Genomic DNA, 27427 nt, shown 5'->3' on the forward strand with positions numbered 1-27427 from the left:
GGAAAGCTTTAGGCTACATCTCAATAACTAGTTCACACAGAAAGATTATTCAGCATGGATTATAGTAAGTGAAGGGTGAGAAGAGAGTTGTCAGATGCAGCTAAGATATTCACAAAAATATTTGAAATTTTTTTTTACGAAGGAGGGGGGTTTTGTTGCCAAGCAGGAATATTTCCGACAGTCCCTGAAGTAGTCAGGGCGGGATTTTTGCTGGAAGTGGGCGGGGATATGCAAATGAGGCATAGATGCTCTGGCTGCTGTGGACGGCGGGACACTTGCTGTTTTGGCAGAACCAGAGCACGAGGAGAGGAGAAATCCCGGGTGGACAGACAGAACTAGTAGCCCCGTCTTTCCTACAGCTCCAACATGGCCTCAAAGTGTCCCAAGTGCGACAAGACGGTGTATTTCGGTGAGTAATGCACGTAGAGTTGAGTTTTGTGTGCTTAAATTACGTTTGACTAATAATAACGGTGTCGCCAATTTAAACGTAAACATTTTTAAACGGTAAACATTTGGGTCCGTTCGTGTTATGCAGTGTTATTTTTAGATGTTGTCGATTGTTTAATATGACAATTATGAAGATGCATTATAAGTAACACTGCTTTTTAAAAATAAAGTTTAGAATGTGAGCAGATCTTCCACACAATGCACCTACATATTTGGTCAAATTTGTCTGCTGTGATGAATTATCACTGTACTGGCGGGAAATACTTTTCTTAGTTTTCCCTAAGGATCCCTCACAGAAGTCCTCAGCATTCCTTTCACTGAGCCAATTTTAGGGGTCATAGTCACTGGAAAAGTAAATGATTCACTTGAACAAACTTTGTGAAACCCAAAAGCTGTGTATTTGAAGGGGTTAATGAACAAAAAGAAAGTAAACAAACACATTTTTCATTGAATGACTCCTCTTTATGTCATCAAGGGATGATCAGTGTGGAAATTTGTGATGTTTGTGCCGTCTGCTGCAGATCAGATGAAGGATTTATCCCGCTCTGAGTCTGATCTGTGCCATTTTTAATTTGTTGTGTTTGGTAAAGCTCCAAACTCAGCGGTTGGCTCTGGAGAATAGCAGTCAGAGACCTACTGCCAAGAGAGCCATATGCTAAGAGTGTCCACTCACAGAAGATGGTAGCAACATCACGCTGCGTCAGTGGGATGGAAACCTGGAAATGTACATCTTTTTCATCCTTGTAAACAAAACTGAGAAATCAAAACACCCACACGACGACAGTTCTGACTCATACTTCCATACAGCGAGGATGATTACTACTTATATGCTCTGTTTTATGAAAAGACGCTTACAGTTTGAGATGTGCCTAGATTATAGGAGCTCAGATTCTTAACATAAACAGTAATTTGCGTCCTCTGCTCTTCGTGTGCATCCTCCTCTGTAGATTTTTATTTTTTCAAATTTAAGCTTGTGCTGTTGAATTTTTTTTATAATCCACTGTTTGTGTTGGGAAAAAACACAGAAAGCACAGCTCTACGCAATTCACAGCGCTCATCAGTGGGGGTCAAAAGCAATTATGTGAGTGGATGGAAGGACTGTTACGTAACAGAAGCGGCCCGCAGCACACTGCTCCTCATCCTCCGGGTCCCGGGAATCACTGGCATGGAATAATATCCCTACAAATAAGATTTATTTACAGATTTCAAACATATGAGTATTCACTTTTCTGCATAGCCTTAATTCTCTGCAGCGTGTGAGTCACCGCTCCCCGTTGGTGTGTGTTATTTGTCTTTATGTAACGCACTTTGGTCCGGGTCAGTTATTTTTGTGTGAGGTGTGTCTTGCTTGGGTGGAGCAAATGATGAAGATGATGAAGGGGTCATGGAGGAGTGCAGGGAGGCGTTAATGACAATATTAACGTTTCAGTCATTATAGAGCGCGGCTGTGAAATGCGTAAGGAGGAATGGGAGAGGTCAGGGTGGGAGTAACATTTGACCTGCAGCAATAACAACATGCCCAATGACTGTCAGATACTGTAACATAAGTTCAGCAGGGCTACCTACACACACACACACACACACACACACACACACACACACACACACACACACACACACACACACACACACACACACACACACACACATACTCCTTACAATTACTTTGCCTGTGAAAAAGGTGAGGAATTCTGAGCAGGGGTGAGTTAACAAGTCTGCAGAAATGTAGAAGTTACAAGGCAGACATGAGTGAGTGTGATGATCAATCCTTCTGTCCATTGTCTTCTCCTTATGAGGTTGTGGTGCTTCGAAGGTAAAAAGTCCACAAAGATATAGAAGACTTCTCCCCAGAGACGCTGAGTTTTAAGTGGCCGGAAAACCTCCAGAGGGAGATCTTTTGATCAGAGGCCTAAGCTATCTCAGATGACTCCTTTTGCCCTGGAGGACTGGTGACTTTACTTGGATGTCCTTAGCTTATCTCTGACCTTCTTCTTTCTAGTTCTTTTGGACTTGATCCATCTCTTATTAATATTAGAGAAGATTGGATGGTTCTAAGAAATGTAGAATCTCGCTATTTGGCTCAGCTCTTTCTTCAACTGACTCCTTTCTATGTGGAGGGGCAGTGGTTCGACTTTGAGATCTCCCCTTCGATAATCAAGATATTCACTTTATCTCTAAAGGTTAGCCAAGCCAACCAATGAAGGAAGCTAATCTCAGTCATTTTTATGCAAGGTGTGTTTGTTTTGGTCATGAACTATATGTCATGTTTGGGGTTTAGCGAGACCAGTATTTTTAGATCTTTGTTTTTTGGTCCTTTGTCAAATGACTTGTTGACGCATCGGAAAATCGAGAGCTTTGCTCTTTTGACCAGTTTTTTCCTTTCAATGTGGAAGAGCAGCAGCTCTTGTCAGAGCTCTCCTGGCTAATGGAGCAAACTGTCAGTCTTGAGATCAGTATCAGAATCTCATACAGATCATAACTCCTTTCAATGTGAAGGATTAAAGGCTTTACCTATACCTCCTCTGGAATGGTTGAGTTCCTGACCATATCTAAAAGGGTAAGTCCAATCTCCCTATGAAGGAATTTTAGCCCAGCTGTCTTCATCCGTTCCACTGTCATTTGTGGTAGATGGCAAGGAACTTGAACTCTACCGCAGAGACTGACCTCCCAATCCATCTTTTTTGTTTTCATCAGAACTTCAGGTTTACTCTCACAGCTCCTTAATATCCAGTTTTGAAATGCTTTCATGCTGAAGGTCACTGGCTGAGGATGCCAGCAGAACCGCATTGTCTGCAAAAAGCAAATATGATGCACCAAAGTTCCCAAACAAAGACTCTCTTCTCTCCACGACTACGCCTTTAATTTTTCAAATGTTCTCAAAAGTGTGTCATTGGTGGAGAAAATTGTCTATTTCCAGTCTTGTTTAGCTCTCCTTTTTCTTCATGCGTTCTTGGTTTGGGATGTGTTCTAAAAAGCTCCTACTTGCCTGTAAAAACCCACCTGGCTCTCCATCTGGTTCCCTCTGTATGGGGGTTAAGCAACAGTAGATTCATTATTTAATTCCAATTATTTTTTTTCTTCATCTTTTCTAAATAGAAATGCTTTTTCAAAGGGCAGTGGTGAGCCGCGGCTGGGATGGAAATTCCTCTGGTTTTCCGTTGAAGCTTTATTGGGCACTGACGTTTTAGCTTAATTGCAACTTAAGGGGAAAATGTTACCTCTACTTCTGGAGTTTCTGAAACTTAAAATGCTGATTTGCTTTCAGGGACCCCAAAAGAAAAACGTCAGGAATAAATAAAAAAAAAAAAAGGAAATCCCTCGTCAGAGTTGGTATTGAAAGAATGCGAAGGTCTCAGAGGATTGTATGGGTATGGTTGGTTGAATTCCACATGTCCACATTGTGGCCTCGCATCTGGATGGGGACAGAAATGCTTGTAATAATACACTGGGGGGACTCTAGGCAGACATGTAGCCAGGCTCAGTGGGAATTCAGGCCATGTGATGGAGTCCAAGCCTGAATTCAGCTGATCTGTATCGTTTGCACGACAAACAGGGCCAATGCATCTTTTGGCCGCTAACTGAATAAACGAGGACTTAATGGGAACTAATGGAGCTCCCGTGTGAGCTTCTTCTTTCTCTCTTTTATCCACCGACTCCTCTCAGTCTCTTGGTGGCGGCCCAGGACCTGTAATTCCTCCTTCACTTTCCTTTCCGCTCTAACTGCACGGAATGGGGGAAGCAGGGTGAGATGGTTTTGCCTTTCTTTAAGCAGAGACTCCCTGAGTGCTTCATGCATTCTAATGAGAGGCGACATCTCTATTCACACAGGGCTCTTTCTGTCTCTGCGCACGGTTCTCTTTCCAGAGAGTCCGAGTACCTTCGTCCCCTCGGTCTAACCAGAACGAGGGGACGAAAGGCCAGCGGTCCGTTTCCCACACTCCTCTTCGCTTTTATTCCCACTTTTATCCCGCACAATACGCCTTGGGGTGGGATAAATACTTATCCCACCCCACTTTTTTGTCAATGCTGGAGCACCCTGTTTTCCACTTGGCTGCCCAGCGGGCTGGGTGAATGTGCTTTGTCGGTTATGTAACATCTTTTCTTGAGGTTTTTTCCTCCTGCGTTTTTGGAATTGCATAACCCACCAGCTCCTGTGCGGCAGTCACCGAGGGTCCTCTTTCTCTGCCTTTATGAAGCACAAATATGATCCTCTAATGGACATGACATTAAGCTTGGTGCTGACGGCTCATCTTTTACCACTGCTTTCCACACAGGTACAACCATTGCTGCGGTTTGACTTGTTAGGCAACAGAGTAGAGGAGCGCAGTCGGCTGTTCATCCTAATGCACAGAGTATTCTCCCTGTTCTGAAGTGGAATGAAAGGAGAGGTTGGCACAAATATTAGTACGCCTACTATTTCAGAGTGGCACTTAATCTTAAACTGTAAAATTTCTCAAGGTTAGAACATATACAGAGAGTGGCATTTTTTTCATTGGAGCGTTGGCTACTGAAAAGCCCAATCTTGTTTTTAATGCACACATAGGCCTGCCACAATAACAAATTTAGCTGGACGATAAATAAAGAAATTACTGCAATAACCGATAATGTTGTTTTGAGACCATTTTCAACTAATGTCATGATAATGGCAAAATAATACAAGAACACATTTTCAAAAAGCAATGAACTTTAAATTGTAATGAACATTTAACACTGAAAGTGGGAGACATATTAAATATCAAAGATAAGTAAACAAAACAACAGAACTGTCTTTCAAAAAAAGGGCTAGTTGAAACCAAAACACCAAACTGAAGACTTTATCATTCAGTGTTTGGTAGAAAGAGAAGAAAACAGGAAAACAATAAACCATGCCAATGGAAATTATTGAGCTTGTTTTAATTTATCATGCGATTCATTAATTCATTGATTATTGTGTGACAGGACTATGCACACAATTCCAGTTAAACTCCCAGTAGAGTTTCACAAACGTCATATGTTTACATTTGTGATGGTGGGAAAGAAAAAGCTTTTTTTGGCATAATTTCCACACAGTCAGCTGGCACGAATCATCCATCCATCGTCTTATCCCAGCAAGGTTTGGTAGGGGTGTCGGTCCCCATCTCTAGCAGGACACATCCTGGATAGAACATTTTTATGCAGTTTTTTTTATATCTTTTAAAAACAAAATACAGTTTTTTGTGTGTACTCCTTCTATTTCATGTTTCTTTTAGACCAGTTAGCATACAGCTTAGACAAAGCTGCAACTTGCAATTGCTGCATTTAAGTGAGGTATCATGATGAAAAACAGCTGGGGGGGTTGGGGGGGACGACAATATCTGCAAACATCTGTGTTTGTAATCAGCTAGAAGGAGCTGGAAAAGAAGTGAAATCAGATATCAGACTAGTATCATTATTCATGTCTCCTACATGTATTGCATGCTTTGAGGTGCTTGATAAGATTTGGGGTCGTGTTTGTGTTTTTTGGGTTATTGATGACTGTAAAGAGAAATAGCTGGAGTCCGTTTTGCAGATATGACAACAAAGCATCCAATCGATCCAATGGAAAGATCAATTTGGGAACACACCACATTCCCAAATTGATGACTTTTGAGGTTTTCCAGATTTAAATCTGTGTAAATGGTGCATGCACTTGGTTTGGACATGATTCAGATGATGAAAATTGTATGCATCTCATACAATATTTTTAGTGATCTAAGTGTAGAACCTGATTTAATTATAATAAAAGTGGAAACAGACAAACAAATTTCCATTGAGTTAGAACTTCACCTGTTAGACTCTGGAGCTTCTTCTCTGCACCATCCTGCCACACAGACATGCAGTCCATGCAGTTAGGCCTCAAGACTCACTTAAAACCGTCTGCACTTTATAGGACTCTCATGCGATGTCTTCCCTTTAGGGACTCATTATCAAATTAAAGCAAACTGGTGCACAATGCAAAGTCATAGAAGTGACTCCGCTTCCTGTTTGGTGAAGCACTAGATCTTTCTGAACGGCACGCAGCTTGGACACTGTGTCCCTTTTTCCTTGGAGAAGAGATTCGGTGCAGGGAAAGCAGCTTTTGGGGGAAACAAGTCAAAGAGAGATGGACGGTCGAGTGGCTGCTTCGCCCGCGGGTCTGCTGGTCGGCGCAGGCAGGATGCACGTTAACTGCAGTCCATTTACATCAGCCAGCGGGACTCACAAGGTCGGCCTCGCTTGTACACAAAGGGAGGGGCGACGGGGTGTGAGCCCGGAGAGGAAACCTCACCTCGTCTGAGGCAATGGACAACCTCCAGAGCTGGTTTTGCTATGAGGTTGCATCAGCCACAGGGAGTGAGCTGGATCCAAAAAGATGTTTTTAGTAACTGTGAAACAAAAGAACAGCCAACCTGAACAGTCACTGTGAGCCGCTCAGGGAGCTACGAGCGTGTACCGACCATAAATAAATCAATTCTGTTGGTTAACGCTGCCATCAGGGTCAGCCCGATGTTACTTTTACCAGATTTAGCAACATCCCAAAACTGCTGCCACAATAAAAATAAAACTGAGGGGGATTTACAGGATAAATTTCCCAGAATTCATTTTTAAAGTTAATCTAATGTAATAACATCTTCATAAATTATATTAAGCTACAATATCTCTCTATTGTTTTTTTTATGTAATTGCTTTTAATTAGTGTTCTTGTTGGTGCTTTACTCTTCAATCTCCATCCACTAGATTTTTAAAAATATATTAAAAAAAGAAAGTTATGACTTTGTGCATACTTTTCTGTGAGTTAATGGATGTTTTCTCCTCCTAAAATAAATAACAATAGGACATTGTGATCATGATATTATCTTAAACAGTAAGGTTACAAAAATGACCTACTCAGATCCCCTCACTATCCTCTGCAGGGCCCTGTTTTCTGTTGGAGTTCCACACTGAGATCCAGCTCTCAACCGCAGCTCAGTCAAACAATGTGAGGATGTTGGTAGAAGGTGGTGTTTGTTCCAATGTCCTTAGTGAAACCTCAGACATTGAGTTTTATAGAGAAAATTGAAATGCAATGGGCAAGAAATGTAGTTTTCCAAACAGTCCTTGGTCCTGTAGGTCTGACCTTGAGTTTATCTGTATGTTTTGTTTTAAAGGCTGCATTTGCCCTCTGGCCATTCGATATACAATATTCATTTGAAAGTTATTATGAAGTTAAGATAAACTTCCTTTGGTCTGTCAGTGTTGGTAAAGCCCCCCCATCCTGATCACAGGGAACCCATTAAAAAGGAGCAGAATATGTTGTTAAACCCTGTTAATCTGCATCAAGTGTGGCCAAAGCTACTTTTTATAGGGTCCCTTTCCTATTCATGTCTATCCTTCCTTTCTTCCTTCTTCATGTATTTTTTACCTTCCTGTTGTCCTTTCTTTTTCCCTTTTCACTTTGTCTTTCCATCTTTCTTTAGGAAATAAGGAAAGATAGGAAGATCCTCATTTCAGGTTGTTCATTCTGTCCTACTTATTTTCTTCCTTATGTTTATCTATTCTCTCATCTTTCTTTTCTTATATTTTCCTTTCTTCCTGGTATCCACCACTTTCTTTTTGTTTCTCAGTTTTGCTCTGCTTTCCTTGTGTCCTTCCTTCTTTCCTTGTGCTTTTCTTTCTGTTTAGTCCTTGCTTACTTCCGTTCTTCTTCCCTTTCTTGTGTCCTTCCTGGGGTTTCTTGCTTTCCTTTTCTTCCTTTTGGTTTTTATAGGTTCTGTATCTAAAGCCTGTTTACTTTAACATTTGCCATACATTTGTTGTTTTTACATTTTTAGAAACTTTAAAATGTGTATAAACAATGGAGAATTCTGGGAATTTGAGTCTGGAAAATGATTCTACTGTAAAACAAGAAGGAACCGTGTATTTATAAATAGACAGACTTAGTCTGTGTGTCCGTAGTTCTTATGTTTTTTGTTATTTTTGAACCTCATCATCTTTGTAATTAATCTAAGAATGTTCACCCTTGAATGCACTGTACAACTTCATATTGCGTTTGCATCTTGAATGTTTTGTAATGAGCAGACAATAAAAAAAAAAAACATGAACTAAATTCACAGCATATTTATCTATTGAGAACTTTCCTTTGGTGCATGAATGCCCATTGTGCTTATGTGAAGGAAAAGGTCAGAAGTGCTTGAGGGTGTTTTTCCTCCAGAGAGTGGAACACGGATGGAGACAGGAAAACACAGGGTGCTTAGTTTTTCCCTTTGGTTAGTTGTTGTTGTTTCTCCCGGGACACAAGCTGATTGGCCTCCAGTCTGTTCCTCAGGTGTGTGGAGCCACGGTTATCACGCTGAAATCACAAACACCCGTGTGGACACAGCTGTGTCTAGTTGGACGAAGAGGGTAAAGAAGAAGATGAAGGGACGGCTCTGTGGTTGGGTTTATTGCAGAAAAGGTAGAACACATGGGTCCAAGTTAGCTCAGGCTGCAAAAGAACAGCACAAAACTCAGGGTGAAGCATTAGGTGAATCCTTAAGTTTGTCACACCAGAACCATCATGGCTGACTATAGCTTGTTATTACTATCTGATGGATCCAAATGATGATCAGATTTTTCTCTTATAGAAACCAGCTCCTGATCAGAAAGCCCTGTTGTCCTCTTCCTTGTCAAGCAAATTACAATTCCGCCTGTTACACCCTGATCGAATTATTGAGTGATAAGTAAACACACATATTAGATTTCCAAACCCAGACCTACCGACGCAGCTTCCTGTTGTTTTTTTAAATGCTGTGAATTCGGCTGTGTAAATTCTGCTCAGCGCTCCGTTCTTGTTGATCACTCGTGAGAAAAACGAGGACAATTTCTCCCCCCCAGCCCCCAAAAAAACCGAGTCCACCGGCAGCTTTGGCACAGCTGCTCTGTCACTGCTGACAATCAGGGAAAGGTAATTAAGTCATTGGGAGAAATGCGGCTTAATGTTTCCACTCAGAAGGTTAGTGCTCCGTTTCTTAATGCTCTGTCCAATTATGCTGTGTTTGTGGACCATTTGTTGCAAGTCTGTTCCCAAGCTGCTGTCTTTATGGAAAACCCGGTCTGAGGGCAGTCTAGACTAAAAGTGCATCTCACAACCGAAACGAACGGGGAGAATTAAATTAGAACCTCCAGGAGGCTCTTTGTGACGTCAACGGCATGGATGCTCCAACGACCTCAAACCCAATCACGAGTAATTCATGCTCGCTAATGCTAAATCTATTTGATGTTGAATGGACCTTTTTATTCTCCTTAGTTAAAATCATTTGACTACAGTTTACCAGAAATAACGTTTTGTGAAATTATATTATGTAGTGCTTAAAGCGACATGCAGATGCTTTCTTTTGTTTTGTTGTAAAGAACGCCGCCTCGTTTATTTGCATTTCATTACAGATCAAGCTAGTCGTGTTATTTAATTTTTTTTCTTATACAGTAGAAGTCTTTTCTGCTCTTGGGGTTTGGCTTAATGTTTTTAATGCAGTTGGTATTTTTTATTGCTCTGTTTTTTGCTCTGCATATTTAACGGATCCATCAACCTCCATGTGTTTTTTTAGGATTTTATGTGATAGACCCCCACAAAGTCGTGGCTAATCATAGTTTTCAAAAAAGTTAAAAAAGAGAAAGCATGTGGCTTGCCTTTCCATTCTCCCTTAGATCTGAACTTTGACTAGGCCACTCTACCACAAAAATATGCTTTGATTTTGTACTTCTGACTATATTTAGAGACCAGTCAGTTGGAAATTTAACCTTTCACCACTCTCAAATTTTTTCCATCATCTAACAGGTTTTCTCCCACTTTCACTCCCTGTTTCCCCATTAGTTCTGAGCAGCTTCCCTGTCTTTCCTGGAAAAGAAACATCCCACAGCATCATCCCACCGCCATTGTGTATCACCATGTGAAGGGTCTGCTTTGAATGTCACTATAACTTTATTCCTTGTCTCTCTGGTGTGTTCCATGGTCTGGATTAATTTATGTAGAGACATCAGAGTAAAAAAAGGCTAAACGCTGCCAAAAAATAACCAACTCTTAACAAGTATTTTTGTCCAGTTTCTAGTGCAAAAATCTTACAAATACATTTTCAGCAAGATATAGGAGTTTTTGTTTTTTTTTTGTCAATAATGTTTTATAATGACAAAAACGTACTAGTTCCACAGGCAGATTATTTTGCTTATAGCAAGACATTTTTTCCATAAGTGAAATAAAATACCAGTGAAACTTGTAGTTTTTGGTTTGATCAATATCTTTTTAATCAATTTTAGGTTTGTCTTATTTCTAGTGCACTAAGATATTTGCACTAGAAACTAGACCAAAAATACTTGGTGAGATCTTGTGTTTTTGCAGTGAATGCAAATACCAATTTTTTTTCCTTTTTCTTTTTTAGATTTTAATTTGTATAAATGAACTAATATCAATCTCCTTACTATCTCAAGTTATACACTATTTTGTTTTGGTCTCACATAAAATCCTTCTAAAAAGAGTTTGTGTTTGTAACATGACATAATGAGGAAAAGTTGAAGGGGTGTGAATACATTTGCACGATGCTGTAATAGTTGCGTTGGTAAGTGAGAGTGGGAAGCGATTAAGGCTCTGTGATTAAGGCCAATGCAGTCAGAGACTCCTGAACATCCCGAAGAGCTCAAATGAAGAAATTAAGTTAAAGAGCTTTCAGTGGTGCAGGTATCCATCGACCTCTGGCGTCGACCTCTGTCCAGCTCAGCGTTACTGCAGGGACCATGCTCTGTTTGTCGGGATTTAAAGTCAGCGCTGACATTCTCGGTTTTGAAGGCACCGGCTCTCATTTACATAAACACAAACACACTGTCAAATCCGAAGAGCCTCTAAACGCCTCGGCAGCAATCATATCTCGCATGAAACCCTTTCCACAAATGAAGGCCTTTACATGCTTGCACCCCAAATTATGGACCATTTAAATATCTCTAGTTAGTTTTCTGCATTTAATCTGTCCAGCTGCAAAATCCTTGCAGAACATCCAATAGGAGAGATGCATGTCATTTACAAGGAAATAGGACAATAAAGAGAAGCCCAGTTCACTGAAAATTATTCATTTCCCCATGGCTCTGTCAGCGTAGGTCAGGTAAGATGCATGAGAACCTTTCAGCTGGGATTTTTTCCCCTTTGTTTACATCAACATGCCCAGGAATCCCCCTTTTTGGTGGGCTTTGGATAGAGAGCAGACAGGATCTGGCACGTCCTCTTCAATGTTGACATTGCCAACGCGAGTTTCTGTCAAGTTGCTCCCCCTTTAGAGCCGGAGCCTGTTTGTTTTAAACCGGTGGGGGCTTTTACCCTCATGTAGGCGGGACGATGCGCTGCAGCATTTTCGTTTGCATCATTTGTTCCCACGTGTTCACTATTTTAGGATATCGTGATTGTTTTTTGTTATGTAACGCATTTTGTTTCTTGGTGCATTAGTTTGGACTGAATAAAGGATGATGAGGGCAGATAGTGGCTCAGTTTATCTAGGCCAGCCCCCCTACCCTCCCTTTTCTTGCACTTAATACGCCAGATGAGCTCACCCTTCTTGTTACATTAACGTCTTTTTCAAAGTGGGAGCTGTTAAACAGTGGACATCCGCAGAGAACATGCGGTAGTCCCCCTGAAGTGTGTTTCCATTCATCCTCTGACTTTTAAATCTCTGTGTCCGTTTTTGTGAATGAGTCATTGACAGAAAGATTTCCCAGAGGACACGCAGGCAGTTTTCCAGTACTCTGTTTCTGCGCCATTCTGTCAACATTTGAGAGGTCATATGGTGACCTCAGACATGAGAGGAAATGCTGCAAATCTGCTTTGAAAAGAAACTGAACACATCCTGTTTTTACTTTTTCGAGCTGAAGTTGGAGCGAAAAGGGAACTAATTACTGTGTTGCGCAGACGTTATGGGATGTTAATTTTTCTGTCCAAAATTGTTAATGTACAAATGTACAAAGACAAATATCTGTCGGTAACGGTGGTGAATGACAATTTGATAAAAATATTAAAAAAGAAACTTCATGCAGCTCTCAGATAAACTGAGAAATTTATTTTAAGATTCTGGTCAGCATTGTTGCTGAGGATGTGTTAAAATATGGTGGCAGTGAATGGAAGCAGCTAAAAGTCTCATTTTTTGTGCATAATCAGTCTGTTTCTTTACTCGTTCACCTCACCAATGTAGCTGTCAAAATGTTATTCTTACACCTAGGTAGCTGTAGACAAGTTTGCTTTTTTGCATAACAAGATGTAAAAGCTACAGAGAATTCTTACCTAAGAATCTTTATGCTCACAAACAACACCTGCAGTCACCTCATGTTATTGCATGAACTGTGTTTTGGTTTTTCTCTCAGTCATGTGTTGGTTTCTTCCCTTGAACCCCCAATTTCAGCTGTTTCATGATCCTGGGGTAAACAGCGTTTCAACAGCGCACCTGGTGCTCACCTCTGTTTTCTGTGTAGAGGACCTGTTCTCACTCCATCTTTTTTTTTTTTTTAAGGTTGTGAATAATATCTGATCTGTTTTCTGTTAAAGACGACCTTAAAAATCTAAATATGTTGGTGCGTTTCCATTTACTGGAGTTGTGGCGCCGAGGACTATATTTGTGCCAGAAAAGTGTGATTTGACATTATTTATCTGCTTTGAAAAACTGTCAAAAGGCAGATTCTTTTCTGTAGCTTGAAATGTATTTTCTCTCTGATTTAAGTAATAAAAATTATTCATGCTGCAATTTATTGTGTAAATTGCTGGACTTAAGAAGTTGTCCAGCGCTTGGTCTTTTTCCAGGACCCCACTTCCACGCAGAGTGTGAGTTTTTCCCCAGGTCTTGTTGTGATCCATTTGTCGTAATTGACAGAGTTAGGAGAGTGCAACTGGAGACAGAACAGAGTAATCTCATCTCTCGAATCAATCCTGAGGGAATTTTTTCCACTAGATAATTTAATGTGATTCCTTTGTAATTTATATCAAATCAAATTTAACTTGATTACCCAAAGAGGGAAGTTGATTTAATCAGGTTTACAAAGAAGTCATTTAGAGTCGGTCAAAGGAGACATAGTCTATAAACCTGCCAATTTTCTACAATCAAGAAGTGTTGCGTGTGGCTATTTGGGGGTTTTATTCATTTTTGATAGAATAACTTTGATTTTTTTGTTTTAAATAAATGTTTTAGTGAAGTCATGTGGCAATTGATCTAATGCCCAGACACAGTTTTCAAAAGTTTATTTTTTACAGAAATGACTTCTTTAGAAAATGACAGCTTTCAACGCTAACATAGATTTTTTTTGTGTTAGAAATGCACCAGGCAATATTTGGAGTTTAATATTTTTCAGCTCACTTTGTACTGAATAATGACTATATGATTGGGAACTCAAAATTACAATCTTTTTCCAAGCAGCGAACATACCTTTCTTAAATAATACCAGATTGCATTAACCACAAAACTCTGCAGTGTGGAAGTTATTACTGAGGGAGGAAGACTCAAACTTAGCTATTTTGGGTATCAGTGAAATGTTTCAAACTTAGTGCAGAGCGAGTGCAGAGATGCAAGAAGCTATTTAAATAGAAAACCTATAGAAAATGCTAGATTTGGAAATGCAGGCAGTGTCTTGTAAACCTTAGAGTTCTGCTAATATAACATCCTTGATGTTACTTGCTATTGAAGTAATTTCAATATGTCAGGTCTGTAATAATTATGGGTTGTTTTAAATAAGCAAAATCCTGTTTTTGTCTCGTACAAACACAGTGTGACGTCCCCTCTGCTCCTGATGCACATAACTGAACTCAAATCAAGAAAGTTTGAAAGAAATACTTTCAACGGCATTTAAATATTCCTTTTTAAAGAAAAGGTGCTGAAGTTTGTGTAGGCAGGTAGAGGCTGTAAAAAAAAAATCAAGATCTAAAATCAAACACAAATCTGATTTGTGCTTCTATGGTATTTATATCTTTTCTTTTTCAGTACATTCCCACTAAGGCTCTTCTCTTTTTTCCATCTTTCGCTTGCAGACACAGTATATATTTTTTTAAACCTTTCCATAAATATATACTATAACATGAAGCTATGTCGCAGTGTGGAGGAACAAGAGGAATTCCTTAATGTCTGCATATAAGCTGGCTGCGTGCGCACATGTTTGTGTGTTTTATGAGCTGGGGCATGTAGGAAACGGGCCGAAGTTTCCGGCTATTTTTGCTGTTCCTTGATAAGAGAAGGTGTTTCCTCCGCTGCCGGGACGACTCCTTGGGGCCCATTGTTTGGAGGCAGTGGTGATTTGTTGTGTTAAAGTGTACATTTTGGGTCCCTCGCCTGTCTGGACGGACGACGGCAGGAGAAGTGGACTGAAATGGGTTTGGGGGGGTTGTGTGCATCAGAGTGGGGGAAGGGAGTGTGTTTTTTTGTTGTTGTTGTTGTTGTTTTTTTAAATAGATTATTCAAAGAATCTGGGTTAGATATGGATCCCCCCCACTGTTTCAACTGGACGGGTTAACGCCGCTGTCGGTTAACCCGGCTATGACATCATCGCCGTATCCTGTGTTGTACACAGGCATCCCCACTGTTCCCGCCTCCAAGAAAACAATCCCTCTGTTGGCGTGATGACAGCATCCCCATCGAGGCCAGAGACAACAACATCACAAACCAATCATTATTGTAGATAGTGAAGCAATGGGGGACGTCACTCCTCCCTGCAGTGACTGATTGAAGGGCGCTCTGTGCTACAAACGTGCACAATTGATAAAGGGGCAGAGGGGGAGGGCGGGATTATTCACAGTAATCTGCACAAATGTTTCTTGATGTGAATGTTTGCATTGATCCCACTTCCTTCTGTCTTTTGTCTTTGATTTGCAGCTGAGAAGGTGTCATCGCTTGGGAAGGACTGGCACAAACTGTGCCTCAAATGTGACCGCTGCAACAAGCTTCTGACCGCAGGAGGCCACGCAGAGGTCAGTGGGGTCAAACTGCGAAAGAGCTCAGAGAAAGAAAAAAAAAAACTTCTGTGTGGAATCACTTGGCTGCGTTTGAAGCTTTACCAGTCCTGAATGTATGTTTTTTTTCTCTCTCCATGAAAACATAAAATATTAGTTTTTTCTTCAAATTTGTTTCAATTGCCGTATAGACATTGTGTCGGAGAAAGGAGCTGTTTTTGCTTTATGAGCTCATTTGTTTCAACCATTATTCATGACTGTTTTTATTTTTTATTTTACCAGGAAAATGCCATTGACATTACAAATCTTTTTTTTTGCAAGAGAATCCTACTCTGACTTCTTGAAGTCAAGTCAGCCTTTTGTTTTTTTATATTATTATACTTTCAAAATGATTGTTGACCAAAGTGCTGCACAAAGTAGAGCAAGAACACACAGTTAACTTTACCAAAATATAAACTACAATAACACATGACAATATGACCAGATAAAAGAGTGATTAAGGTCAAAATAAATAAAAAAATGAAACAACAGTGCAAAACCTCAACTATAACTAAAAGCTAAAGAACGTTTTTTTTTTTTTTTACAAACATGCACAAGCTGCAGATTTCTTGAAAAGTATTTTTGATTCAACCCTCAAAAAAGTCTAGAACCTTCATTTACAATGGATGCCAAAGTGTATCTGATTTGATCCAGTACAATATAGTCCATTAAAAAGAAATGATTAAAATCATGACAAAGACACTTTACATTAATAAGATTCGTGAATAATTCAAAACTAGGACAGTAAAACCAGTGATGTCATCAATGGTAAAAGAACTTAAGGATATTTTACACGTGAGGTGCACCACTGAAACGTTCTTCAGAGCTTCCTCATGAACATTTGACATCTTGAACATTTAATGAAATGTTCAAGATGTAGCAGATGTTACTAGCTGGCTGCAGCTAGCTAGCTTGTTCCAGTCGACCGGGTGCTGACAAAACATCTGTGAAATGTTTCTCCTGTTTCCTACGTTTCTGTGGCCCTGAACCTTGTAGTAAGCATTGAGTTATTTGATTACTTTTTTGGGAAGACGTCGGTGTTTCAGAAAGTTTTTTTCGTCGAGGCTGACCAGTTTATTTTGTTTTCTTTTATCACCAGCGTCAAAACATCCACCAGTACTACCGTAAACGAGACGACATGGCACAGTAGTCAAAGGTCTGCAACTTTTAGGACTTTAGTATTCCTGCAGTCCATTCGTTGCTATTGTAACTTCTAAGAGCCAGTATCGATTGTTGCTTGGTGATTATCAGACTTACAGACAGATTCTCTCAATTTTGGCCTTTTGGACCTGAAGTGTCGTGTAACACCAGAGTCTGTAGTCTCTTTTAAAAGGTCCTGTGATGTATCGGAGTGTTATTTTTCTTTCTCTGAGTCTTGATATGTCACAGTCCTTGTGCATCTGTCACCGGATATATTTGTTTCTGCTTTCCGTTTTCCGGGCCTGTTTTGTGTGTCTCGTGGTGTCTGTCGATATGTTGGGTCCTCATGGGAAGTTTTACTCCCTTTAGCCCTGCAGGATGAGCCGTTTTCAGATCCTCCCTCTCTGGCTTGCACAGTCAGACTGCAGTATCACATCTCAGTCAGTTTCCCTTGACGCGGCACTGCTCACTGTCCACTTCTGTCTTTTGAGGATTCTCTCATCTCATCCTTTTTGATTTACCCATTCATGACCCGGGCAACTATGTTTTTTCTTTTTCTTTTTAAACACTCTTCTTGATCTCCCGCATTTTTTTTCTTCCTTTTGGTCAAAGAGGATGTGATCTCAACCTCTTTGGACACAAAAGCAGTTTCCCCCCACAGACCTCAGAGGATGCTTGTCTGCTGTTTAATCTCTGCCTGATTACAGTACAGTAGTCGCACACAATCTCTTTCTGAGGCCCTCGCTCGCTCTTCCCGCCATCCTTCGCTCCGTGGAGGGCATCCAAGTCCCTCCCCACGCCATGACTCTTACTTTAACAGGGAAACGAATCTCTGCCCGGTCGTCGTCATGGAAACTCAAGGCCGGGTGACGTTTGTCCTGGAAAGAAACGTTTAAAGGGATTGTCCGGGAGTGCTGTTTGTTATCGTCTCAGGCGCGGTATGTGGAAGGTTATGAACCCCAGAAGGACGAGGACTGCCGCTTTAAAAGGAGGACAGGATGCGGCCCAGAGCGGCTTGACGTCTGTGGGCTAAACGAGGGCAGCAGTTTCCCCCCCGAGGCGACCTCCAACATGCGACGTGGCAAGTCTCCGTAGTTGACCCTGAAAGAGCATGGCTTTATTTGTTCCAGCACATTCAGAGGTGTTTTTGCTTTTGTTTTTTGGTCGTTTTTTTTAACGCAACACCGCTGGAACATCAGAACCATCTGGACTCAGTTAACGTCTATAAATCCTAGTGGTCTAGAATTAGCGCGTGTGCTGGTTTAAAATGTTTGATTTAATCTTTAACAGCTTCAAAGTGAGACACTCGTATGTTCAGATACGTTCATTTTCTTGCAAATGGAATAAAAGCTACCAGTTGTTTTCAACTGCAGCGACTTAAAGGTCTACTTCTCATCTACATTTGCAAGCTTTCGTCACTCTGCTGATGAGCACTGGCTCTTTTAGCTGCTTTAAGGTCAGCTGCATCACTTACGGGGTCGGCAGTCATCACTTGAGCCTAATGGGCCTTGATGATGCTCTGAAGCTGCCTGTACGGGTCACACACATGATGGCGGTACACTCATGAACTGCTCATAAAAAGGTCAGAATGATCAGGGACAGAATGAGTCGAGCCAAATCAGTTTCTCCAACCGCAAAAACCTAGAAATGTTTTATTTAATTTTATTTATTTATACTTCTTTTGCCGTTTCCAATATACAGGGTTCGTATGAGTGCTCGAAAACCTAGAAAAGTATTGAATTTCTATTAGGTGTATGAGGTTTGGAAAGTGCTTGATTTCTGTATAAAAACCCTTGAAAGTGCCTGATATTCAAACTGCACAGTTTAATATTAAAGTGTAATCTAACGTTCGATTAAAAGCCTAAATTCAGAAAGCGTTATTTACAGTTGAAACCGCATTTTTAAAGATAATAAATATCTCACTGTCTGAACAAATGTATTTCTCTTGTTTTAGGTCAGTTAAGATTGGCTGCACTGAACTAATTTACTAACAAGGCACCTAAATAACCAATTATATTCCACAGAAGGTATCTAATTAGTGAAACAAAACATCCACCCTAATGTGAAAAAAGTGTTTCGGTAGCCTCATGCTTTGGACGTTCTTTCATTTATCACGGACATTATTGTTCCATTACATAAAATCCTGATGAAATACGTTGATGTTTCTGGTTGTAATGTGAGAAACTGGAAAAGTTCAATGTGTCAAAACATTTTTAGAAGGCTCAGCTAACTGTGCCTCAAATGTAAACTCGTTCTATCAAACTGCTCTTATTTTCAGCCATCTAAAATGATTAAACTCAGACAATACAGGAAGGAAATATGGTCCTGTTCTTTTACGTAACCTGCAGCGACGGGTCGCTCCTGAACTGCTGCTGACTCCAGGCAGTTTAGGCTCAAACACAACGGAAATCCTAGAAGAAACATGAACTTTGACTTAATAAATAGGGTTCTTATTAAGTAATAACTCACCCAGAAATGGATGACAGGGAATTTGTCCGCAAAAAATAAAAAGTAAAGCAGCTAAACCTCAGAGATTATTTACCAGCTGAAAGGTGAGCAGTGGTTCAGAAATCAGAGCACAGGGTTGAAGCAAATCTTAAGTGTGTGTGACAGTGTGGGAGGTTTGACTGCTGGGAAGAAAGTGGGCTTTTCTTTCAGTGGCGAATCCATTTTTAAGTTCACTTTGCATCTTGTCTGTACAGTCGGATCCTGAGAAAGACGTCAGAGTAGGAGTCCGACTCCGTACCTTTGCGAGTCTCATGAAAGCCGAACACGAGGGCGAGAGGGAGAGTGTGGCGGCTTTAACAACAGCTGATCCTGTCACGGGTGATGCATTATTAAAGTCAGAGAGCAACCTTTTCTTTCTTCTTCGCTGTCCTCCAAGGGAGAGAAAAGAAAAAAAAAAGAGCTCAGGTGGCCAGGGCAATGTGAGCAGTGTCTGGTTTTCCACTCATCACCCTACAGGTCTCGCCTCCTGCTTAGTGATTTTTCTCATCTATGGGCATCGGAACCTGCACACAGACCGGTGGCCCCTCACCCATCATCCTCTTCGCCCATCACATGTTCCTGCGGTGGCCGACACATTCCCAGTGTGCATCGGATTCAAGACCTTTTATGTCACAATTTGGATTTTTTTTTTCCTCCCCCTTTTTCCTTGGGAGTGGAAACACGATGTCTGTCACACATGTGCAGACACAAAGCTCCCATTGACGTGTGTGTGTGTGCGCGTGCGGGTGTGTGTGAATTCATCAACAGAGACCGGTTCCCTGGATACAGTAGCGCTTGTTATTTTTGGGTTAAAGCTCCCTGTGACAATGACTTCATCATTAGGTGGCAGAAGGATAAAAAAACTAATAAAGCTCCATTTTTGGACCTGTTCCTCCATCGGCAACATTTTTAACACCGGGAAAGTGTGTGAACGTTATGACTTCACACACATCATGTGCAGCTTCCTTTCCGCGTCAGATGGTGTGTTTTATGTACTCAAATGGATCAGTTTGGGGGTTTTCTCCTGCTAACGACTATATGTTCTCTCTCCCTGCAGCACGATGGAAGGCCCTACTGCCACAAACCATGCTATGCTGCCCTCTTTGGGCCAAAAGGTGAACTGCATTCCCCTCTCACACCGTTACATTATTAAAAACCCATTTGATTTATTTATGCTGGTTTCTCGGCTGATTAGATGCATGTAATTCTCTATATTTGGCTCCTTACAGCTGTACGTGTTATACTAAAATATAATCTGGAACATTTTAATGCAGATAATTCATCAAATGGATATTACATCAACTAAATTTGTGCAATTCTAAATCTTCTTTTATCTTCTTACTCGAGGTGTTAACATTGGAGGAGCAGGTTCTTATGTGTACGATGCTCCAGCCAACGACAACACTGGTGGGGATTCAGCCTCTAAAGTTGAAGAGAAGCGTGTGTACGCGCCAAAGGCGCCATCAAAAGGTATTTCAGATGCAGTGTTCATTAAGATTCTGCTGTTGGTTTAAAATCTACGTGAGAAAATGATCTGACGTTCTCTTTGTTTGGGAGTTTGATATGAATTCTGCAACTAATGATTATTTGAGTAATCGATCATTCCCTCTTTTTTTTCTTTTTTTTTACGATGATTGACCTGATTTTTTAAAATCGGCGTAGTCTGCAGATTTTTAACTTACCAATTGAATCAGTTTTTATGCAATATTGGGAATACATTCAAAGATGCAAATAAACAAAGAGGTGAGTTTCTTTTTTTAAATAAGAAAAGCAACATTTTATTGCCCAAACTGGGATAACAGCAGGCAATATTCATCATTTGCAGCAAATATGCATCTGCGGCTAAAAGAAAAAAATTCTAGCAACATGTCAATGGGTCTTGACTTTATGTATTGCATTAACATTAATACGGTATAGCGCTGATTTGTTGATTATTTATTGGATCAACTGATTAGTTGGCAAAGGTGCTTAATAGATTTTTTTGATACGTATATATAATTTGAACCAGGTGGAACTAAAACTGCCATTTGAGGAGTTCTAGGCAGAACATGTTTACAAAAGTATATATTTTTTTAATCTTAAAAACAAAATGTATGTTTTTTTTGGACAGCTTTGGCTTAATTACTGCTCTGAGTATATTGTTCTCTCTTTTTTTAGTCTATAGTTATCAATTAATCAGTTACTAAATTAGTTGACAATCATTTCGATAATCGATTCATCTGATTAATTGCTTCAGCCCAACTTGATATTATGTGATAAACAAGCAAAATGAAGCTGTGAAGCTGTGAAGTGAAAATCAAAGATAGTTTTCAAAATGTTTTAAATATTGAAATCTAAAAAGTGTGGTGTGCATCGGTATTTGGTCCCATCAGCTGCTGCCCTTATTAAAGCCGCCGTGGCGCAGCCTGCAAGATTCGCGCAGGTTTAGGATGTCATTTCTGTCTCAGACTTTGGATTGAACAAAGTTCTGATAGATGTTCCAAGCTTGAGATGTCGCTTTGTGACCTAACCCCGCTTCAGACGTCTCCATAACTTCCTCCTGTCTGCTGTGTTCCTTGTCTGCATGGCGCTGTTTGTTCACTAATCCTCTCTAACAAAGAACAGCTGGATTTACACAGAGATTAAATAACACACAGGGGGATTTTATGTTTTATGTAATTAGATGCCCTCCAAGGCACCTATTTGGAAATTTAGATGTTTAATTGGGCACCTAATTAGTAAATTAGATGCAGCACGTAACTGGCTGCACAGAACTTAGGGGGCATCAGGATAAAGGGGGGGTAAATACAAATGTGTTACACTTTTTTTGGTTTTTATTATTATTTTTTAGATGTGAAAATTTTTGAAAATCATTTCTAATTGTTCTTCCATGTTTTGCAATTAAGCTCTAATTTGTGTTTAGCTATCAAATAAAATATAGCATGAGAAAATGTGGAGAGGTTCTGAGTGTGAATACTTCATGTTTTGGATCCGTCGGTCTACTGAGCCTCATGTTTGTGTGGAAAACATGGAAGCTTCCGTTTAATTAGGTCACATCTCTTGTCATCTCACACTCGGATAGGAAACAATGAGTTAAGTGTCTGAACTTGGCAATATTTGGGTGTTTTAGATAAGCTTCCCTTGAAATCCATAAAAACGTAACATTTCTTTCCTGTTCTTTCGTTATTGCAGGGCCAGACTAATACTCATTCATCAGTTTTCATTCAGTTTTGTTTTTTACATTTGTTCTTTAGAGACTTACCTCCAGGGGTCATTTTTATTTGATTATTTTCTGCAGCTGGCAGCATTACCACTTTCTCCGGCGAGGCCAACCTTTGTCCCCGATGCAACAAGAAGGTGTACTTTGGTGAGTCGTTGAAACAACCCAGAATCGCAAAGATCGTTACAGGAAGCGGCGCGGACGTGTGCAAAGCGCGTAACGAGGCGTCTCACAGATGTATGAAATATGTGTCTGGTTTCCGTCCCTTTAGCTGAGAAGGTGACCTCCCTGGGGAAGGACTGGCACCGGCCCTGTCTGCGCTGTGAGAGGTGCAGCAAGACTCTGGCTCCTGGCAGCCACGCAGAGGTGACAACTCACATTAGGTTTTGGGTTCTTACTGTGCAGCCTAATACAGGACTGTTAGAAATATTAAATTAAAACCATCATTCATAAAACATCACTGACTTAGAGCAGATTTAGATGTAAAAATGCACATTTTTGTTCAACTGAGAAGTTTGTTTCTGGTAGAAAATCAGACATAAGATAATGAACAATTTTCTACATAAAAAAAAATGTAATCCAGTAGTGACAATTATTTATACCCTCCTCAATAATAAATTGAAAGATCTTTAATCTGATGCTTTTTGCACGTCTCCTCTAGTCCTTCTTGCCATCACCCTTCCCATGCAGATTGTCCATCACACTGATGTTATGTCTTAAAATGTTAATATTTATTTTAGTCAGAGGAAACATGTTGGTGAAATTAAAAGGTTATTTCAAAGTAAAGTACCGGTATGCTGTTTTTTTTTTCCTTGTGATGTCATCAACCCAAACATAAACAAAGCGTATTTAGCAGTTTTTCAATGTTGTTCTAAAAAAAACCAAAAATTATATAAAATCCCACAATGGACGTCCGAACATTAATACCCAGCTGTGTGTTTTTTGCGAGTGTATATTTTTATCAGGAAAAATAAAATTACACTGGACAGTGGTTTTTAAAAGATAAGCAATACTTGCCAAAAAACTAACAACAAAAGTGACCACAATCAAGTAAGGTAGTAGCGTATTGGAAATATTGACAGCACAAATCCCCACCTTTTCCACCTCCAAGCTAACATTATGAGCTATTCTGGGGAGGAATTAATTGAAAAGGTCACTTCATATTCCCAATGGCAGACTTCTTCGAGTCTTTTATTACGTCTGAAATCATCTTCTGTCTCGTAGATGGTTTAATTTAAAAGCTCTCTAATAAAAGAAATATAATCTACAAAGGTCAAGATTTGATTCCGCAGAAGATTTTTACTGCCATTTTGTAGAGGCGGTACAAATCAGCCGTAGTCTGATTTTTGTCCATGTATATGTTACGTTAATCTGTAGCTGTGAGAGTTTTTTTTTTTTTTAAATTATTATTATTATTATTTCATTCCATTTCAGAGTAAATTGTCTAACTAATTGTCGTCGTCTCCTCCCCACCTCCAGCATGATGGCCAGCCCTACTGCCACAAACCCTGCTACGCCGTCCTCTTTGGACCCAAAGGTAACCGCTAGGGGGCGCTGTCGACCCACGAATCTCCAACTGACACTTGAAAGAGAATGTCACACAAGTGTTTCTAAAAAAGCCTTTCCCACTGTGACTGTGCAGCGACCCGTCCTGCTGATGTTTTACCTTGTTTTTCCCCTCCTCCTCTCTGCTGCCCTCCTGACTGTTCTCCCGCTGTTCTCCCTTTTTGGTCTCTCCAGGCGTCAACACTGGCGGCGTGGGCAGCTACATCTATGACAAGGAGCCCAGTGCAGTGACCCAGCCTTGAACCTTTTGTCCCCCCCCTCAGCCTCACCCTCCTCTTCTCTACATTACACTGACCAACACCCACAGTATTATGTGCTGAATTTTGTTTTCTCCCCTCCTCCCTATTCGTTTGTTCATACCTGAGGCAACTGTCGATCGGCTGCGACTCCCTTTCCCAGCTCTTCTGCCGTTCCCAGGATCAGATAAAGCAGCACGGAGGAAAATTAACTGAACTCGAATGCAGAAAGAAGCACAGACACGTCAAAGTATCTCATAAAATGCACATTAAAAAAAACTCTGACGAAGGATATTTTGTCTAGTTTCTAGTGGATGTATCTTAGTACATTTGAAATAAGACAAAGCTCATTTACAAGTAGCTTTTCAGCAAGATATATAAGCTTATTTTAAGTAAATAATTTCATAATATTGATTTTAAAAAGTACTAGTTCCACTTGCAAATTATTTCATTTATAACATATGAAAAAATGTCTTGTTATAGTGAAAAGATCTGCTAGTGAATTTGATCAATATTAGCGAATTATTTACTTAAAACAAGCTCCTCTGTCTTGCTGAAAAGTTACTAACACCTGTTAGTAACTTTTCAGTTGTGCCTTATTTAAAGTGTACTAAGATATTTGCACTAGAAACTAAAAGTTTATGTTGCTTTCAGTGTGCTTTTTTTCTTTTTCTTCACAAAAGCTAAAGCTGTTGCCACGTTCACACTGTAATGCGGTTTCACAACAGGAGACTTCAGGTCTCTCCGTCTCACATATTTCACCCCGCAAAACTTAATCGAATCTGTCCTCCGGGTTATTTAAGGATATATGCGAGGAAATAAAAATCTGACCGCCAGGGATTCTCAGGTGCTGCTTTACTGACGACAGACGGAGAAATTTAACCTCGGAGGCTGTTTGCACGCACAGATGGTCTTGAGGAATGGAGCGCCGTGCCAATAATTCTCTTATTTCACAAACGCCATATTCGTAGTTTGGCTGTGTGACAACGTTGCTGCTACGAGAGGGAAAAAATTTGAGCACATTATGAATAGGTGGGAAAAAGCATTACGAACGTGACCCTTACATATGCTCTAAAACATACGTTTGATTTGAATTTCAAATGTGAGAATAATGCAAAAAAAGAAAAGAAATGAAGTTCAGAATACAGTGCCTGACTGTGTTACAACCACAGGGGTTATTGTTGTGAATAATAGTAAATTGAAATGAGAAGAGCTGTGGTTTTGAACAGGTTCTACAAATTGAAAAAATATGTGGCATATATTTATTGTTTCACCTCCCCCAGAACAATGTTGTTCTTTTGAGTTATGTTTTATAAGTAACCTATAAAAGGTGCTTAGTTGACTTGGATTTTATTTAGTTGCATTAAAGTTAAAGGGCCTCACTACGAACGCACCAAATTCTTCTGGTGATTTGTAAGATAAAAGTTTCAAAACCACAAAACATTTTCTTTTTAACATACCTTGGGGTTGGTTTGTCAGATGAAAACGCGATTGAAGTTTGTGGTTATAGCATAAGCTAGCAGTTTGATTCTTTTCAAACTTACAAGTTCTGCAAACTTGTAAGCTCAACATGGTGAACATTCTCCCCCCCATCTGCTACAAGTAAACGTTTGGGGTTTTTATTTTCCTAAGTTATGATGTGGGTGAAGTTCGGAGGAGGTCGGGCTGTGGGTATTTATTGCTTTAACTGAAGTCCTTTAAATTTCTGCCATCGTACTACTAGCTTCCGTACGGAAGAACACATCATAAAGATGATTAAACAAAGCAATGCCTGCTGTATAAAGTCTTTAATGATCAAGATTTTTTTTATTCTTTTGAAGAAAAAGTTACCCTGCTGTTTTCCAGGATATGATGCGCCATTTTCAGTTTTTTGGGTTTTTTTTTTTTTTTTGCCTTTAGCCAACATGTTAGCTTAGCTTGTAAACGTACGGACAAGTCATTCTGTAAGAATGTGCATTTTAGTATTAATGTATGATTGTCACTGTTTGTTGTGCATCGTAGTGGCTTCATAGACACTCACTGGGCAACGGCCTTTGTGTTTTTATTTTTATTTTATTGTATTTTATTTCAGAAGCTCCTTTTCTGTGTTATGAAAGACGTTTGACTAATTCTGATGTGTTTTTTTGTCTCTTTCTTTTCATAAACTGCAATAAACGAACACTAAACTTGCTGCAGGTTTCTTCTTTCTTTTTGTCGTCAACATTAAATTTGAAACAGCAGGTCTGGACTGTGGCCTGTTTTCACGTGACGCCCCAAAACAAAGCATGACTGCATTCTTCTCATTTAGCCCAGAATGCAGACTTCTGCCTGGACCCATGTGGGATGGCCCTATTGTCTGTTGCTCGTTAAAACAGAACCATCCTGCAGTGAAGAATAGATAATGCATGCCTGCCTTCATGACAAAACCTCATCTGTCAGTGCCTCATTTCCTAAAGGAACCAAAAGGTATTAGAAACGACTAGACGCCATCGTTGTTGCTTCATTTCTATACGTGGAGGCTGACCAAAACAAGAATGACTTTGCTCCACAGTTTCACTTGTGAATCACCTGCTAACCCTTGTGTTGTCTTGCAGGTCAAAAGTGACCCACTAGCATGTTTAGCTGTAGAAAAAATACCCTAAACCACCTTTTACCAACTTGAAATTTTATGACCTTTCCTAAATTGACCCCATCATTAGAAAAAGTGATACTTTATGTTTCCTTGTGGGCTGTACACCACATGGGTACAAGGATTGTCTTATGGTAATTTCTGGCCCGGGAATTATAAAACCATTTAAACAGCAGAAAAAGTTCAAATTGTCACACAGAAACTGTCTCCAACACACACACACCTACACACCCGCATGCACGCCTACACACACATCAAATAAACTGGATTGATGTATGAATTGAACTTGGATTTGACCTGCAGCTAACCCCTCACATCACACAAGCTCCCAAACACACACAAAAAAAATCTCAGACATAATAAAAACAAATTCAGTATAGAGGATATAAAGGTGCCCTAAATCAAAGTGCCACTAGTTGATTTCTTGCTGAAGCTGTGAGTTGATGTTTCTCTGTCCCAACAGGTCATAGGTTGTACTTTCACACATACTGTCCTACACAAGATGTTGAGCATCTTATGTTGAAGGATGTTGTTAGAGAAGTAATTCATAATTGACGTCCTAAACTGTATAAAAGAATGAACTGTTGACAAAAAAAAAGTTACCGATTGTTGACATTGTTCCCTTTCAGTATAATTAATTCAGAAGTAATTCACATTTATATAATGACAATAATAAAAGAAAACTTATGACAGGTGGTTTGTCGTAAAAAGAAAAAAAAAGTGTAATACTGTTGATCGTCTTTTTGTGTTGCGTAACACAAAAAATATACATGATAAAAATGAATTAAATTGAGTTGAATTGATAAATAACA

General features: G+C 39.9%; 1 protein-coding gene across 1 annotated transcript; it reads left to right on the forward strand.

Moving 5' to 3' along the window:
• The first annotated feature begins 230 nt into the window (after positions 1–230).
• Positions 231–24299, forward strand: crip2 (cysteine-rich protein 2). Its single transcript, XM_028000893.1, has 8 exons — positions 231–409; positions 15264–15358; positions 20064–20121; positions 20354–20476; positions 22284–22352; positions 22477–22571; positions 23685–23742; positions 23946–24299. The coding sequence occupies exons 1-8, from the start codon at positions 367–369 to the stop codon at positions 24011–24013; spliced, it is 609 nt and encodes a 202-aa protein (XP_027856694.1). The 5' UTR covers positions 231–366; the 3' UTR covers positions 24014–24299.
• The last annotated feature ends 3128 nt before the right edge of the window (positions 24300–27427 follow it).

This window comes from Xiphophorus couchianus, chromosome 19, assembly GCF_001444195.1.
Source record: "Xiphophorus couchianus chromosome 19, X_couchianus-1.0, whole genome shotgun sequence".
NCBI classification, from domain to species: Eukaryota; Metazoa; Chordata; class Actinopteri; order Cyprinodontiformes; family Poeciliidae; genus Xiphophorus; species Xiphophorus couchianus.